Raw genomic sequence first — 19,987 nt, forward strand, 5'->3', positions numbered from 1 at the left:
GGGATTGACTCAATTAATTGTATTTTATCTTAATATGATGTCCATTGTCCATGTTTTAATTAAAAATAATAAGTTATAATTTATTAAATCATTAAGTGCAGTTGTATTTTAATTTACGTATATTTAATACTTATTGTATAGTATAGTGTTATGTTGTTTCTATAATATAGGACGGGATAGTTAAATTACACTTTTTACTTAAATTAAATGGTTGAATTTCACTTAGATTAAAAAAAGGCAATAGTCTAATTCACAATAGTCATTTGCACTCGGATAAAAAAACGATAATGATCGAACTGCAATCGAGTTAAAAGCCCGATGTTTTAACAATATTTTTTAATTTTATATAATATAATGTATATTACAAGTTTATATTGTTTAATAAAATTATTTTTTGTAGAAATTATAAGAAAGCGTATTATGAGTTATGACATAATACTAATAATATTATATAGAACTGCACTGTTTTTTAAACCCGAGTGTTGTTTGACAATTAATTTTTTTAATCCAAGTGCAATTGAACTAAAATGAGTGTAATTTGATTTTACCTGTATAGAATCCATGTTATAAATACATCATTATACGTTCTTTACTTGTATTATTTAAAACGTATAATAGCAAGAGTAGAAACTAGAAATACATTAAATATCATATCCTTGTTGATATTAATATATTATATATAACCATTAATTGACTTATTGTTATAAACGTTATAGTACTAAGAATAATACAATTTTGTAAAATGTAGATTGTTTGAGATTTTTACTTGTTTGGAAAAACATCAATGGCAAAATAATGTCTGCAGCTACAAAAAACGACATGCCGTATAATATTGTTATAGCCTGTAGAAATCACAATAGATTGGAGAGCTGATGTAGCCATCGTAGTTCCTTCATGACTACGATGTATATTTAGTTGGTACGCAGTATAAAAATAGTTACCAATAATATCTCATAGTATTAGAAATATTTAAGTAGATAACTACTTGTTAACTAAATATAATAAACATAAATGTTATTCATTTTAAATTCAAATTATTGACAGTTCTACGTTAATTTGGTTTAACAACCCTAAAACAGCCGAGTACAATTAATACAAATTATCGTAATTTTAAGCGCAATTAATTAACTTCCATGAAAATATATTAATCTTCTTATGAAAAATATTGAATAACCAGCGTGATTGCTCGAAAACAGCTATAAACAACATTTATTTAACGAAGTGGCCACGGCGCACGTTAGTCCGTTGCAGATTTTTATTATGACAAGTATATTGAATAAACTTTTTTTTATTATTATTATTTTTCATATTTTTTATTTATATTTCTTTCATTATTAGTGATAAATACAAAATGATAACTGATATATAATAATAAGTTAATTTTTGTCAAATTTTTTTTATTTATTAATATTTTGTAAATTAACAATAATATTATTTTGTATAATATTTTTTATTATCAATCATCTTTTTTTGTAAAAAAGTAATCAGTTTTTATATTTTAAAATTATAATATATTAACCACTCAATTATATTTTGTATGATTTTTTAAAATAAATAAAATATATGCAGCATCATAATAAATAACTATTTTCATCATTTTATAATAAAAATATTTGAAAACTAATATTTGATCAATACTGTTAGAAAATTATTTTCAAAATATTATTAATAATATATTTGATTAATATTATATGTGAAATATTCCCAAAATAATATCATCAATATATTTGGTAAATATTGTGTATAAATTATTTTCAAAATATTATTAACAATATATTTGATTAATATTGTATGCAAAATATTCTCAAAATAATATCATCAATATATTTGGTAAATATTGTTGTAAAATATGTCCATAATATTTAATTGTTGGACAAATGATGATCTAAAAATATTGTGATAATATTTTAAAACTTTTTGACAACCATAAATGAATATTTTGAAAACATTTAAATAATTTATGAAACATTTTAATAATATTTCAAAAATATGATATTGCTATGTGGGATATACACTTGATAGAATAATTTATTATGTTAAAATTCTGGTATGAATTTAGAATATATATTAATTATATTATAAATTATAATACCTCAGATTATTATTTTAAAAATAAAATATTATAATATACCTATTTCGATCAAATTGTTCATTATAAGTAGTTGTCAACATAAAGTTATTTATATATTTTTGATTTTGTGATAGTATCAGTTTCCTATTAAGTGATCCAGGCTAAAATATCTAGCTACATGTAGATTCAATTTTTTACGATTTTTTTTTCAAAAAAAATATATAGGATGGTTGTAATTAGTGGGTTTTACATTTCATAATTATTACTATAAGTACACGACTACATATCTTTAATCTGTTTTCGAAAGGGTTTCGAGTGAATCGGCTATTGTTAAGGTAGGTGTCTAATATAAAGTATTAATTGTCAATTATCAAACAACCTAACCTAATCTGGAACATTTATTTGTAAATTATAATTACAAAATTATGAATAATGGTTAGCATATTAATTCTTGTATTTTATCCAAGAATCTACACAGTTAAGATAGAATAAAATAGTTTTTAATTGTTTTAAATTTTAATCTGGCCAGTTTATTTCAATTGTACTTAAATAAATGAATTCAATCGAAAGTCATTTTCTCGTAAAATTTCACGTCAAGACAAAAGATATAATATATCATCCTATTAATTTAGTCTTCTCCTTCATGCTGTTAATTTTCAATATTGATTTTGCTATGGATTTAATGCCTGTAAATATTTCTTTCCCTGTTGGCACAATCTTCTCAGCTGGCAATAGAAAACCGTACATTCCTTTGTCTGGAAGTTCTATCGTATAGCTGTATTTTATACCGGCTTTCCCTTTGGCCCAGTCATCTGAACATCCTATAACAATTAATAATATATAGGTACTTGGTTGTTCAATGTACATTTACATACGCGTTATAAAATATATGTATATCTACGACAAATTAATTTCTACTTATTAATTATTGTCCACATTGCTTTTCACAAAAATATTGCATTGTTGTTATGGTCATAGTATTTATAATCATTATAACTATGTACTAATGAATTCATTATTTAAATAAAATATTTTTATTTATAAAGTATATTTTTTTCTCTATTAATATAAGTTGTCAGTTAATTATTTTATTTTACCAATACGTATTTTTCTAAATATTTTTTTATGCAAGACAGGAGTATAAAATATTAAGATAGGTATTATTCCTATATGTACTCGTATTATGAAAAGAGAGATTCACAAAGCATACACACCTCTATTTTTCCTTTAATACTAAATTAATTTAGTATCTATTTCAAAATTTTGAGATTTTTTGTACTACCTATTTAGGAAGTGTCCCTTAGTGTTATAGCTTTTGTTTTTAAATGAGAATTTTCTTCCTCTTACAGTAAATTATTCAGTAAATAATTTTTTTTTTTAAATCGGTTTTTGAATAACTCTAATCTTGAAGTAAAAGGAAGCGAGCATTAATCGCCCTATATATATTATGTACCTGATGTAGTGTAAAGCAGTGATGGAGTAGTGCCGAGTTGGTACTGTGAACCGTGTACTTTTTGAATTGCTTCAGTTGCTTGTCTCGCTAAGTACATCATATCATCATAATCATCCGCAAGTTTTTTTGTGTGACTCCAAGGTACTAGCCACATTTGTGAGTAAGAATGCAGCGTTAAATATACCTGAAATCATTCATTATTAAAGAATTATTGTCTCAAATATTGTTGACATTTTGCACATACTTATAATTATTAACCTTAAAACCAATTAACTTTATTTCAACATACCAATTAAAATAAATTTTGCATTTATTATTATTTTAAAGAATAACTATATTCTAGAGATATTATATATATATTCTATTTCTATATATACACTATACATATATTGTAGACAACACATGAGAGCGAATGGCGTCTTTATAAGTGTTCTACGTAATTATTCGTAATTTAATAAAATTATTAAACTTCTTTTATAAGACAATAATAAAATTAATAATCTATTATTTAACAATTTAAAATAATACCAAATTAAAAAAACTTATTTTGTAGATTTAAATTTAAAAAGTAGAATTTTTTGAAACATATTATATTTTGTTCAATTACTTGTATTCTATCCCTGTGGTCTAATATAAAATCAGATACTGCTCTGGTTTCTGGTTCTGAAAAAGCGTGTGATCCAGCAAAAGTCTCAGAACACGGATCTTGACTAGCGCCAACTCCAGCCCAGTGCCAATCCCAGTTTCTGTTTAAATCAACACCTTCACAACCATATGACGTATCCCATAGTGTTCTAAAAAAATATTTTATTAAATTAAATTATGAAAAACTGTGAATTTATTATTGGGTTTATTTACCTTCCCGATTTGTTGGCTGCAGTCCTCCTAGATTTTCTCCATAGACGATCTACGGTATGACTATACTCGTAACCATCTGCGTTTATCATTGGTAGAATATACCAATCGATCTCAGAAACCAATGTTCTGTAAGATTTATTTTCTACTAATTGCCTTAAAATGAATAGTGCTACAGCTGGTGATATCCATTCTCTTGCGTGGATTCCTATCACCAAAAATATCAATTGATATTGTTTAATCAATGTATAAATTATCAAAAATGAAACTAATAGCTAAGGATTTAGATTTCAATTTAATTTTAGGAATAAATTAATAAAAGATACACTAAATAATTGTTTAATGAAAAATATTACGTTTTAATTTTGTTTGTATATTATATATTTAATTTCAATAATTGTTTTCTGTACATAATTTTTTTATTTAATTTAGAATTTGTTTAAATAATTTATTGTACTATATATATATATTCGTTTAAGTACGTTATTATTTAAATTCTTTTAAAAAACTTTGCTGTTCTTAGTTCTTACTCCTTTGATTTTCTTTTTAATCATTTTTACACTGATTGTGGAAAATATTAAAATGTTGAGTACCTAATCGTAAAAATAATTAGGTATTCAGGTTTTTTAAAAATGATTCAGTAATATAACTTAAGAGAATCAGAAACGATTCAAAACTAGTATCACAAATATAAATTCTTAAATAAAAAATTTAGAGATGGTAGCCTATTCTATATACTATCATAAATGGCTTAAAAATTTAAAATTTAAATATCATATATATTTCCTTTAGTGCACTTTACCTGCATCAATCCAGATAGCAGGTTTAACAACGTTTTCTCTAGTTTGTCCACTTGATATTTTTACTACTTTTAGTGGACGGCCTTCTATAGTTTTTCCGATAGGCAACAATTCCACCAAATGAGGATAGTTTTCCGACAGATACATTAAGTAGTCGAGAATATCTGAAAATATTCAAATATTTATCATTAATATTATTCAGTAGCTCTTTGATAAAAAATATATTAAGTTCAAAATGAGCTTTATTTATTATTGATAAGAACCGGGAATGAAGAATAACAAATTCTAAAAATTATTATAAAATATACACAAAATTATTTTTAGTTTGTTTAGTATAAATATTAAGATTAACGTAAAAATTTAAATAAATAAATTATGTTAACTGAATCACGTTACTATCTGTAGAAAAAATATTACAAAATGATATTATCTGCATTATTAAAATATGGACAATAAATAACAATTTTTTTTTTAAATAGATTGTTCATTTTTATGAATCTATATGTCTATAGCTTTTAATAAGCTAACATTTATAAAAAAAAAAATATAAAAGTCGTCTGAGTGATGTGCATTTGGATGATTTACTGCGGTTGTCAACATCAAATACACTCATAGACATAAACAAGATCATAAAAGAAACAGAGAGGTACCGTTCATCAACATCAAAACAACATTAAATCAAATAAAAAAATTAAATAAAAAAATATTAATATCAATTTAATAATTTAATAAATGTATTATACCATGCTAATATAATATGAATGATAAATAAACTATGAATTGATTCTAAAACTATAATTATAAGTTCAAGAAAAACATTTGTGTCATTAAAGAACTTTTTCTTACAATACCTTTCTTAATAGAATATCTTGTCTCATTTTATTATTCTCCACTAAATTTAGTAAACAGTTGCACATTTTTATATTTTTAATTATTATCATTAAAAATGTATGCGGCACGCAAGTAATTTTCAAAAATTACATTTGGCCCTTTCTAAAATCCTAGTGAGGACCGCAGGTCTATACTAAATAATTAAGTTGTTAATTTTAGATATTAATTTTACCTTGATAACGATGATATCTATTCCAAGTCATTACATGACCTTTTGTTGCTTTTAACTCTGATTTTTGATTAAGAGATGGTGATTTAGGATTTTGTTTACTAATGCTTCTCTAATAACCATTAAAAAAATATATTAAATATAAAAATATAAATTTGTTTTTTTTTTTTAATGAGTATTTAAATTTAAAATTTATAATTAAATAGTACACATACTTCTAAATCGGAACTGAGTACAACAAAGTTGATTTCTCTCTGTGTTAAAAATCGTTTTACGTCTCTAGCTACACTTGGCGGTAATACGAGATCTGCTGTTTTATTCAATCGTATAGGCATCCAAACTTGCACACCTGGTTCTTCGGACATTGCTTCTAAATCAAGTACTTCGTCCTCGTCAGACGGCAAAACTCTAATAATTTGAAATTTTTTGTACGACACTCTACTGGTTACTTGTTTTTTGTTTGATACACCACCTATGAAATAACAAAAATTATATAAATCATACAATTAAATCGTGTGATTTAACATTTAAAAATATGGATACAGGACAGGTATGTGTATTTTTATTTATTTATAAATACAAATATTTTAAATATATTATTTGTTTAGTGTACAAGTGTACAACATATTGTTAGGAATATATGAAGAAAAAATAGTTTCCTGCACTAATGTATCCTATAAATATTTTGAAAACGAGTTTACATTTTAATTCACACGAAATTCCATTAAAGTGCATGTTTATTGACTAAACGGATCAATTACTAATGAAGTAATGAGTAATGACTAATATTATCGTCTTTTAACCAATTTTATTCATAATAAATCTTTGGAATTCCGAAATAATGTCAAAACAGGCGAAGTATAAACGTCAACATCACTTGTTGGTTCTTGATATTAAAAACAAAAAACAATGAACACTAATGCTATTTAAAATTTAAATAGATATACCTAATATATTTATAAGTGCACGTTATGTTATTGTAATTATAATTGATAATTATATCATCGCGTATTTTTAAGTCTTAACAAATTTAACTTAACTTTTATTTTGAACAATCTTATTTGAATCATAAAAATGATAACTTTTGTGTTCATAAAAACATATTATTTTTCTTACTAATAGTTTAAATATGTTGGTATTTAAATTCTTAATTTACCATTTAGCTATTCAGACCATCAACAATATGCATATCGAATTAATGGGTCAATAAACGAATTTAGTATTGAGTTCAATTGTTATTCATAAAAAATAACAATCTAACGCTAAAACTTCGAAACGAATTTGAAGTGCTAATTTCATAAAATTAAATAAGTAAAAAATAAATATATGATATTAAAATCACGCAATATAATAATATAGTAGCTAGAGTATAGAACATAGGTGCTCTATTCTTAAAACAACATATGTATATAAATGTTATAAATTTATTTAACCATATTTTATTTATATTATAAAATATATTTTGTAGCACATTCATAAAACAAGAATGAAGACCACATTTCATAATGTGTTCGCTTATCATAGATTTAATAAACAACTGAAACATTTAAAGTCAATTACTATCGTCAAGAATCATTTAATAATAATAATAAAATATAAAATATGTTATTTGTGTATTAAAAATTATTGAGGGGGTAGCGATTAAAAATTAGTAATAATACGTGATACAATTTCATTATGTTTACAACTATTTTTAGGAGATATATTAATTCTTCATTTGTGATACTGTTATAAACTATAAACAATATTACTGATATTATAATGTGGTGCTAATTCAAATTTTATTACGATAAACTTCAATAAATATTTCTTACAATAATACAATTAATGTTTATTACAGTTATTAATAATAATAATATTATTTTTTATATATTATTAAAATAAGTATCAATTAATATTAAGAGTTAAGACCGTTACAATTATTAACTATAATAATAAAGACATAACCTAAACGCTATAAATGTCTTCGTGTAATTAAACTAGAGTTAACGATTTACATATTGTTATTACTATAAGTAAACTCTATTTTAATTAAACAAAGTTATAGTAATAACAATATGTAAATCGTAAACTCTATTTTAATTACACGAAGTATAGAACGTTCAGGTTACGTCTTTTAACTATCAAACGGAGACATTGACATAATTGATGGATGACATTTTATCAGCAATAAATTAATGAGTGTTCAAACCTTTATAAATTTAAAATAACTTGGTATCTAATTAGTAATCAAATTGGTTTTAAAAATAAGGGCAAATGTATAGTTTTTGACAACAGTTGTCCCTTTGTCGGTTACAAGTGGTTACACACAAATATTATTCCATGTATGAGTTGAGCTGGACTCAATCTAGGGGAGGGACGAACTAGGGAACTTGCCCCAAAAGGCTTGGCCGGGGAGTACCAAAATTACCAAATAACAGTGTCATATAATAGAGAGGGCTGAATTATAAAAAATCACTAATTGTATCCTTCGGCCTTGGTTAAAAATATACTAGACCCGGTCCTAGAGTATTTAATAAAATGAATCATTATAAATAGAGTTGAGAGTTATATTCGTTTTACTATCAAATATTTAACTCAACTAAAGAAAATAGTTGTTTAAAATTTTGAATTAATATTCCATTTATTCTCCGGAAAGACAGCAAGAACGAATATTACGATTGTTACGTATTAGAATATTGAAACGAAATCAAATAATGAGTTTCAAGAAAAATATTAATACCTATACATCGCAGTAGATGAATAATATTGCGTGATTACCGAGTTGGTTGGTAGTTGTGGTTTTTTTTAAATAAACATGACGACTTGAGGCTGTTAAAAAGAAGTGAATCGAAAAATTAAAATTAATATCTGGACATGATAGGTACAAAGATCAAGTAATGCTCGTCTTATTTTGACGCCAAATAGTAGTGTGTTCTGATTTTATACCGCTAATAAATCATTATAACGTATCTATGTGCAATATGAGTAAAAGAAACTTTTTTCATCACTTCATTTTTTCGGTTTTATCTATTATTGTTTTCGAATATGGTTATTTTATTTCTCATCTATACATAGTGTGTATACACAATGGCACAAATTACTAAAAACATACCCGAACGTCACAAATGAAGTTAACCAGAACGGTCATTTATATTTACGGATTTATTATGACAATTATGATCTACGAACAGTTACGTGAGTAATCATCGATCCACCCATAAACAGGACCTACTAAGAAGTAAGCAATAGAGGAAATTCTAACCATCAATTAAATTCATACATTTTTTATTTTTTTAATAACATTCATTTTTTACTCTAACATTATTAATTTTTGTTAACCTTATGAATTAGTTATGATACACACCACAACAAAAGTCAAAGAAGGTAGCGATCCATATGAATAAACCTACAAAGTATATATTGCTGACCAAGTTAAATAATGTTTTCTAACAAAAAACTCTTCAGAAGATTTTTCCCAATAAAAAAAATTATTTGAGTTTTACAAATATTAAAATTCAATTAATTTTCCATTTTTCATTAACTAATAAATTGAATTGTATAAACCAACGATAAATGAAAAGCTTTACCCACATATTATTATTATAATATTATATATAGTTATGTGTCAACGCGGTATACGGCCCACTCGCGCAGCCATCTACAACCATTGCCCCAACTCACCCGTGATCGGCGCTATGACGATGTCGAATATGTATTCCAGGTAACCGGCCACGGTGTTGTACAGTTGGATGGCTCTGAACGGGAACACGCCGTCCAGGCCGCCACCACCGCCGACGTCGTCGTCGTCGTCTTCAGACGGGGCCGCGGCAGCCGGTCCGTTGGCCGTCGTCGGCGAGGCGGCCACCGCGACCACGCCGACGACGACGACGGCCGCTACTGCGAGCCAATGCAGCGGCGGCAACTTCATAACGTTTTCGTCACAGTCGATATTATGTAGTCTCGAACACGCGACCCGCGATATTATACGTGCACGCGCGCCACGAAAAACTCTATACGTCTGACGCGTTACTGCGTCTCTCGGAGATTATAATAATATGTTGTCTTGCACGAATCGGTTATTACAAGGGATAACCGTGGTCGGCCGACGTCGTTCCGGTCCGGAAGCGACGGAAACAAGTGGATGGCGATTTTCTTGCCGCCTAAACGTATAACCGGTTGCCGCCGTCGCTGCCGTCCAAATCTGCTGCACCGGCGTCCGACGTCGTCATAGTATTATCGCGATATTGCCGTATAGTGTACTAATTGTTAATTATTTTCACACGTGTGATATCGTCATCGTCGCGGGCGGACAAAAATCGTCGAGCCTGTCGGGGACGCGTGTGAGGTGCGTCGCGTGCCGAGTGCCGATGTGAACTGACAGCACCACCGCGGCCGGCAGCGACGGCCGGTAGTCGCCGTAATAACGGACGCGTCACGCGTGATTTATCGCGTACCTCTATACGTATTATTATTATCGTAATCATATTATTATGCTCAAACCCTTTAAACGTCAATATATGATAATATTACACGTCGTTTGTACGCATGTTCTCGCAGAGTCGTCGTGTTTGACTTTCTTTCTCGACGACGACGACGTCATCGTCACGAGTTGTGATTTATTCGCAGGACGGATAAAGTATAGTACCCATATATCCGCGTACAATACGTTTTTAGGTGTGCGATTTATAAAATATGGGTAAGCGATTCGACTGCGGCGGCAATATGACATTGACGCGAATATACAGTACACCGAGACGACGATTTCAGGAGCGAATATCTCTTCGACAATCGTTCATGGAACCGGGTTCGACCATTTTCCACCAAAAGTGAGATACAGTTTTTCTCCACCGTTATATATATACGTACTTTCAATATTTTCCTTCAAATATTAAATATTTTTATACTAAGTAAATAATATAATATTACTAATATTAATAAAATGCAGGTACTTAGCTAAAAAATTGATGAAAGTATTTGAATATTAGTAATGACGTTTGGGTGGTTGTTGCTAGGTCATTTTAGGTTTTAAAATATTGATGGTATTTAATATTGTATCAAACGATATTTGTTATACGACTCACAAGATGCCTTTTATCACCTGCACGTATACATCGATGTGTATACTGCACATATTTTATGTCTTATTATTTTTTTAAAAACCACTAAATAAATTGTGTTTGTTTACAATTTTAAATGTTTACAAGGGAAATCTGCTTTGAGTATATAATAGAGATGATATTTCCCAAATTCATGATTGACATAGTTTAATATTTGTTTAATTTTATTAGAAAATATAATAAGAATATTGATATTTTTTTTAGAAAAAATTATATTAATAATATATTTAACGGCGTAAATAGTATGTGTCTGTTGTTGAGTGCTGTCAATTGCACGGTAGTTATATTTTTTTTTTTATTACGATCTTTACAAGGTACATGCATACTTAGATACCAATATTTGATTCGCGTGCAATTGGATTTCTATCTATATAATTTACCTCTTATTAGTTATTTGTCTAATTGACATAGCTATATAAATATTTATAAATTATTTATTTTTTAATAAAAATTCCAAGTATACATAAATTAAATATTTTCATAGAAATTATGTATAATAACTCAATAAATATACATATTACTATGTTATAATTTATAATATTATATAGTAATATAGTCGATAATTTATTTTTCGTTACAGTATTATTGGCAAGTATTTATTTTCACCTTCAATATTATTATGACCTATATTTCTTTAATGTGTTTTTCTATTTGAATTAAATAATGATACAAAACAAACAAACTAACTTAAATGTTTTTCTTACATGATTTAATAATTATATGGAAATTTTATGAAAATATATAATAAAAACTTTTATATTGTACATAGATATTGTATAGATATTATTATAAGTGTCAATGTTTCATAGAAAAATAATTTGAATGGTAATATCAAAATTTAAAGTATACATGTTTTGTCTAAACATTATACAAATTTTGATAACAAAAATTAAATAGCTTTTTTAATTTTAATGTTACTTATACACTAAAATAATTACTATATTTATTTTATTATTTATATAGCTACCTATTAGTAAGTACTAACTATATAATAATAATTATTAATTAATAAAAATGTATAATTTTATCATAATACCTATATTAATTATGTATCATAGTCTCGTGTTAGTTTTAGTTCATTTAATGTTAGATTCTAGTGAAGCAAAATTGATTTTACAGTAATGTAATTTTCTTTTAGTTTATGTCACACATTTTATAGTAAATATGCTTTGATTTTTAACTTAAAAGGTGTTGCTGGTAGAAAATTAAATTTAGTTGGTTCTTTTTGGGAAGTCAATAGTTAAAATGTATTACAGCACTTAAAGTATAATATAGAGTGAAAACGAGAATTTTTACGTTGATCCAATATTAGACAATAAAATTGAAAAAGATTGACTGTTGTTATTTAAAAAATGAATAACTGCAGCAGAGACTAGATTTTATCGCAAAATATTCACTTAAGCATTTACTGGATGTTTTAAGAATTTCAAAATATTTTCGATCATTTTGTGGTATTTAGAGATATTAAATTTTTTTTTATTTATGTATAATAAAATTATCATACATTTCGATCTTTTTTATATATATATATAATGACATTTCTAGAATATTTGTATTAATTTTAAGCTATTGCTTATTTATACCACGACCCTACTCTCGCCGGCATTCGGTAGGTCACAGTATTGACTCAAAAATAATAACAATAATATTAATATATATTATTATTTTAATTAATAATTTATAATATATAATAAATTCGATGTTTTCTCCATAAATTAATTTAAACTATTGTAAAACTAACAGTAAAAAAATTATTAAATAATATAATATAAATAAATATATAGTACAATATTCTTAGTAAAATGGGCTGATAGACCACTTCTGCCCAGAATATTTTTTTCGTATACAATGGCTTATCGTTGAATTTAAATTTTACACTTCCATTATAGTGACCTACCTACTCAATGGTGAGGTACACTCGAAGCCTACTATATAGCTGCAAAGCGAGTTTCCTGATTTAAAAAAAATATATATATTTATTGGTAGGTATTCGAATATCATTGATATTATATCAACTATATAATTTCTAATATAATATATAAATTTGACCCAATTGAAATTAGTTATTGCCATTTTAATTTTTAATCATAATATTTATTATGTACCTACCTATTCATTAAACGGCGTATACGTTTTATATATTCATAATATTTTAAAATTAAAATAAACGTAGCTTAATTTTTAATAGACCACTGCGTTTTTATTATACCTACAAACCTGTAACCTCAATTCGTTTGTTGCAAATGACTTATTGTATAGGTATTATTATATTATAATATAATTACACCATAACTCATATACAAAATTCACAAGACAATTATTTAAATAGGTAGGTACTGGAAAGTCAATGGTTGTTTAATAATTTGATGTGTACACACTATGTGCATGTATTTATTAATTTGTTAATTAACGTTTCTTCAATATTATAAACTGCGCTTTAGAGTGTCCTTATTATTAGCATCGACATCGACCCGATAATATATCTAGAGTTCACGAATGCAAATCGATTATAATGAGTAATGACCATATCGTATTTACATTGTATTACACAGTTACCTACGAGAGATTTTAATTTCTTCTTCCTGCTGCAGAGCACATCGTTCGTCACTCCGCACTCGTCGTAATGGTTAATTGAAAACCAGGCGTAGACGAAACCTATTGTAAAAAGTAGTAAAACTATCAATGCAGTATTTTATATAGGTATATACAATGGTATAATAAATATATCGGTCATCTTAACAATTAAAATCGAGCAGCCATAAAAATATGTTATTTTTCAATAAAATTTATTGTAATATACTTTTGAAATCATTTTATAGGCGTTTGTGGCTTAAACTTGAAAGTATTATTATTTCGATTTATCACGATAAAATCAATACAACAAAAATATATTAAAATTCATATGAACAACATTAATTTCACACGAAATTAATTTAATTCTATCTTATTAGTTTATTAAATGTTACAATGTTCATCGTCCATCAAAATTAATTATATCTATAAAAATATAGTTATTTGTAAAGTGAGTACCTACGGTTTTTTTATCTCAAATGTATCCAAATTATTAAAATTGCCTTGTGTCACATACTCACATTATCATATTATTTAAGTTTATATGTTAGAGCCTATAGATAAGAATTCAATAATATTCTACAATCTCTATTAAGAGGATGTTAACCCACATGCGTTGCCCCTGTCTTACATACATACATTATGGAAAATTTTAGTTCAGCAGATTTAAATTTATGATGTTAGCTTTAAATTAGAGTAAATTTACTTATTATCATTTTAAAGTTGTAATATTTTATAAAGCTATAACTCACTTTAAAATGATAATATCAATAAAATCATATGACATTTCCTAGATAATATTCTTACCTTTAAATTGTATATTAGTTAAATTTACTCTAATATTAAAGCTAACATCACAAAATGTGTTCTGCTGAACGCAAATTTGCAATGATGTATAGGTACGTTAGCGAGAAAGACAATACATGTGAGTAAAACGTCCTCTTAAAAACAGCAATGGAATTATAATATTTTTAAAGCCATACAGGATTATCTAATAAAAAATATTTATCAATTAAAAAATATAAAAAAAAAAATTTGTCTTTATTTTTATTAAAACTGTTGTTTATTTTGGTGGACATTTACCATTGCTTTATTTTTAGTTAAAAGTTAATTTGTTATAAATAATATCGATTTAATATACCTATTATAATGTTGTTTATGTTTGATTAAAAATATTACAAAGCGTAGTTGTTTTTGTTTTTAACCGTTAATACGAAACAGTTTTCAAAGAAATTAATTTTCATCGTTAGAAAATGTTTAGAAATATTATCATTAGACCAAAAGTAGTTTTGTTTAAAAGTGACTATCTATAATTTGTTTATTTGTCGGCTTACAAAAATATTTTTTTAAGTATATTGTGTGCACAACACGTCTTATACATTAAAATAATAAATTATTATTATTTTCATTTTTCACTACCATCTGTGCTTTCTAAAAATATTTTTTTGCTGAATAATATAAATGTCATTTAAATTATTAGATATTTAAGCTAAAGCATAAGATAAAGTGGCATACTGGAATGTATGTAATTTTTAAATATGAGTGCGTCTACATTTCCCGTACAAACTGTAAGCAGTTGAACTATATAACATTAAATTATTTGATAATACCTACGTAAAAAAGTTTAAGAACAAAATTGAAACAAAAATCTAAATTTTATATGATAGTAAAACTAATTATAATTCAAGTTGATTTTAATGTGTAATTATGAAAAATAATTAATTTAAAATAAAATTTACTTATCTTTCTTATCATTAATTTTTATATTATTATATTCATACCATGAATACCTGTTATTACATATTAAAATGTTGTTTATTTTTTATAAGTACTCGATCAAGTAATTTTTTACTTTAATTTACAGTTTATATTTTGAGAACCTATTCAAAGAAAAGAAAATTAAGAATTAATACTTTTTTTAATATTGTAACAATTTATTTATTTCACTCTTGCAATATTTGTTTGATATTCTATTAATTTTGTTCACTTCAAAAAAATAAAATAAATGAATATTAATAAACTATAATAACCTTGAAAATTAAAAAGTATGTTAATGTTAAAAAATAATAATTATGGTATGGTAATTAATCATATAGTCATCAAAAATAATTCCATTAATTTTGTTTTTATTGTTATAAACATGTAAGTACGAATGTACCTAGTACAAACCATAGGAACCTACATTATTTTGATGTAGATGAAGAAAAACTTATTATATGTAATTTTGTCTTTAAGTTACCAACTAAAAAACGCTTCTGTTTCTTTTATTACCTGTAAAATTCTTAGAAAACATTTATGATGTATAAATGGGTGACCTAAATTACAGCTTGGGTAGTAGTACATATCTATATTATTATTCATTATATTATACACATCTATACCGTTAAAACGTTGAATAAATAGTTAAGTATTAGTGACATTTGTATTAAATAGCCTTTTTTTGATTGCAATAAAATTATTTATAGTTATATTAATTTTAATGAGTTAAATTTATAATTGTATAATAAACTACGTATATTTATACTATAATTATATTTTTCTATTATCGTACGAGTATATACCAATATTATGATATAATTATTATAAAAATAAAAAAAGTATAGTTTAAAACAGTCTTAACATTCTAAAATTGTAAAAAACTGTTTAAGTTACCTGTTAGGTTTTATTTAAATGTTTTGTGTCTAGTATTAGATTACTATGTTAATTATTGTGTAGGTTATATACTAGTATAATAATACAAATACCTCTAAACAAAGTGGTTTTATTATATTTTTAGAAATTGGGTCAGTGTTTATTTTTATTTTATTTCATATATTACATATCTGAAAATCATTGATGGGTTCAATGTATTAGAACTCTCTCGGAAGAAAGGATTTTAACATGTCATATAAAATATACATGTTAATACAAGGTAACAGTGGTATGTATAGTAGATGTGGTGCATACAGCTACACTGTAAGGTACACCAAATCACAAACAATATGAAGACGAGTTTTCCTATCTTGAACCAGACTAATTTAGTTGTTTAACTGGTCTAAAATCTAAAGTACTTATCTACTTGTGTAGGAGATGAATAAATAAATAGTCACGTACACCACCATTTTCGTTTCAGTAGGTATTTTACTATCAATCATCGGGTGTTTAAAGAGTGATTTGGTCATACATCACTTTGAACGTTAATCCTGTATAAAAAAAGTTATAATATTAAGGACCTGCTAATGTTTTAGTAAATATAAGGAGTTAAATTATAATTTATTATATTATACGTATGTAGCTGTGTATACTATATTAATATATCACAGCACTTGTAATATTATTATCTAAGTAGCGATGTGATAGGCGTTAAAATTACTCCGAATAATACCAAACAATTTATTAGTATATATCGATCTCTTTGAAAATGTTTAAATTAGATAAGATTGATAAGAAATATATTATTTTATTTTTATATTTAGTATATAATATATATAATACATTAAAACAATTTTATATAAGTAGGTATTTAATTTTTTGGAATATTTTTTCATATATTACAAATATATTAATATACACTATATTAAATAACAAAATAATTAATAATAAACATAATATACTATTATATTATTTAAATTTTATTTTTCTTGTTTTTGTATTTATCTAAAACTGAATGCTTTTAAGTTATTTGATAATATCCGCTCAATATTGTAAACAGAAAAATCAGTGAACCGTCGTGGTTACAGTCTAAAGTATTTAATAATATAATAAATATGAATGCTAAAATAATGAATTTGAACAATCTTAAACATAATTCTATGTTAAAATTATTATGGCTAATTATGGCTTAGATGTTTGCTCAAACTCCTAGCCTAAGCTAATATGTATGTAAATTTAAAGAGCTTCGTTTGAATAAAGTATTACAATTAATATAATTTGGAATATATTTATTTGTGTGCATTTTGCTTAAAATAATTTTAAATTTAGATTCAATATAATAATATAAGATATAAATCAATATAAATTATAAATTTTAAAATTGTATTTAGTTTTGTTTAATTGAAGTAGAAATACGTGAATACGTAATTTTTGCGAACATTTGAAAGAATAATTGTTCATAATATTATACGAGTCTTATAATCATTGTTAACAAATAAAATAGATTCATCCACGGATATTTGAATAGTTTTTAACTATAAATAAATGTATATGATATTTTTTTAATGTAAAAGCCAGGGTCTGTATATTGACAGAGTTGCATTAGATAGGTACTATTATATAAATATTTGTTTCCAAACAAATGTAGTTTAGGTAATATCCAAAGATGGACATTTACTAGTTAAAAAGTTTATTAATGTATTAATTAGCTTAGAAATTTACCGATTTTAATTGACTGATGAAGTGCTGAAATAACTTTTTAAGATAACTTAAAAATAATCCATCAAGTTAAAATTAAAAATATTTTTTAAATGTTTGGTTTAAATTGTTTTTTACATTAATAGCCGTGTAAATGGTTTTAAATAAAAATATTCTAATAGTTTAATAATAGCAATAGATAATACTAAAATTTCTGTTCTGATTTTTGATAAAATTATATTATTATACATAGATAGACACATTAATATATCATGTAACTTGTCTGACAGTAGTTTTTACTACTGGCAGAATTTTCATTAAAAATATAGGTAGTACCTATTAGATACCTACCTAGTACATATTCAATTGTGAAATGTTAAAACTATTATTCGATTCATAGTCATAAGAAAAAAAATACAATAAATATTCACTATAAACTGATTACAGTCTACTTATAATTATTAAACTAAATTAACCATAAGACATATTCTCACGGAATGTCTTGCATACCTCGACGCAAGAAATCGGAACCACCTATCCAGCGACTTATATGACATACTGGGACCAGTTCTCCAATCACCGGACATATTCGTATTTCTCCAAGAAACAGGATTGGACAAACTTATCTAACTTTCTGTATACATATCATTATAATTACTCATATAATTTAGACATGTATTATCATTTAAGATTTCTTATCATGTAAAACCTTTTTAAAAAAAAAAAATGTATCTTATCCCAATGACCATGTTGCCAAGGGTTATTCTTTTCTTTAATAATAATAATAAAAAAAAAAAAAAATTATTAAACTGTTCAATCATTTATCATGAGATTTACCTACAAGTTCAATATTTCTTTTTTTATGAATAATAAAACTAATATTTTCTAAGTACCTTTGTCTATGAATATCAATGTAAATACTAATTTTATTTGTCATGTCTCTAAAATACATTCGCAAAATTTGAATAAAATGTCGTTAGCTGTTTTTAATATATTTGATTATTAAGTTAACTTAATGATTGAAATGTTATTCAAATTTTGTGAATGTACTTATATAAGAGAAAAAGATGTAGCGAGTATTGTGGATGATATTGTGAATATAACTCAACGTGACACATCAATGTTATAACAATCAAAAAAAAAGAGGAAAGCTAGAGCTGCAAAATTGTCCAATCTTGTGGTAGGTACTGCTATGACTGTCTTAATAATACAATCTGATCAAAAGAATAAGTTTGATAGTTATCTAAGGAAATTTAATTATAGATTTGTTCTTGGTTCATGCGATTGTATTCAAGAAACCCCATATAATTTATAACTTAAGTATTAGGTTATAAGTAAGTGTATAATAGTTTTTGTGTATGATAATTCTGTAGATAAATAATATGTGATTTATTTCTCTTATAAATATCAATTTGGTTAATATTTAAATCTCGAACTATTTGTTCATAAGTATTAATTTAAATTTATTACTCGTTTATTTATTTTGAAAAAGTATTCTTAAAATAATATTTTAAATTAAAAATTTCACTTTTCAAATAATTTAAGCGTGTTAATGATTATTAATTTACAATTTATATATTATTGACTAGTGTCAATTAGATATTTTTTAAAGCAAAAATTAGAAATAATTAGTATTTTTATTGAATTTTATTGTTATTTGAGTTAGAAAATTATCTAAAACATTAATACATATGTTTTTTTGAAAGTAGTTAATGAGTGTATTAATTATGTTTTATGAAACGTATAACT

At 25.2% G+C, this 19,987-nt stretch overlaps 1 protein-coding gene across 1 annotated transcript; it reads right to left on the minus strand.

Moving 5' to 3' along the window:
- Window positions 1-2,343: 2,343 nt before the first annotated feature.
- Window positions 2,344-10,605, minus strand: LOC132930563 (carboxypeptidase B-like). Its single transcript, XM_060996496.1, has 8 exons — window positions 9,903-10,605; window positions 6,455-6,711; window positions 6,243-6,351; window positions 5,182-5,343; window positions 4,383-4,587; window positions 4,132-4,318; window positions 3,525-3,708; window positions 2,344-2,892 (listed from the first exon to the last, which is right to left on the minus strand). Exons 1-8 carry the CDS (start codon window positions 10,147-10,149, stop codon window positions 2,687-2,689), a joined length of 1,557 nt encoding a protein of 518 aa, XP_060852479.1. The 5' UTR covers window positions 10,150-10,605; the 3' UTR covers window positions 2,344-2,686.
- Window positions 10,606-19,987: the final 9,382 nt, after the last annotated feature.

Source organism: Rhopalosiphum padi, chromosome 4 (assembly GCF_020882245.1).
Source record: "Rhopalosiphum padi isolate XX-2018 chromosome 4, ASM2088224v1, whole genome shotgun sequence".
Lineage (NCBI taxonomy): Eukaryota > Metazoa > Arthropoda > Insecta > Hemiptera > Aphididae > Rhopalosiphum > Rhopalosiphum padi.

What these genes read in the sequence shown, in the direction of transcription:
- LOC132930563 (XM_060996496.1), bottom strand. Translation starts at nt 10,149, where the DNA reads ATGAAGTTGCCGCCGCTGCATTGGCTCGCAGTAGCGGCCGTCGTCGTC. An exon ending in TACTCAGTTCCGATTTAGAA is followed by an intron (nt 6,352 to 6,454) that starts GTATGTGTACTA and finishes AATGGTTATTAG; the next exon opens with AGAAGCATTAGTAAACAAAA. An exon ending in TGCTATCTGGATTGATGCAG is followed by an intron (nt 4,588 to 5,181) that starts GTAAAGTGCACT and finishes TTTTGGTGATAG; the next exon opens with GAATCCACGCAAGAGAATGG.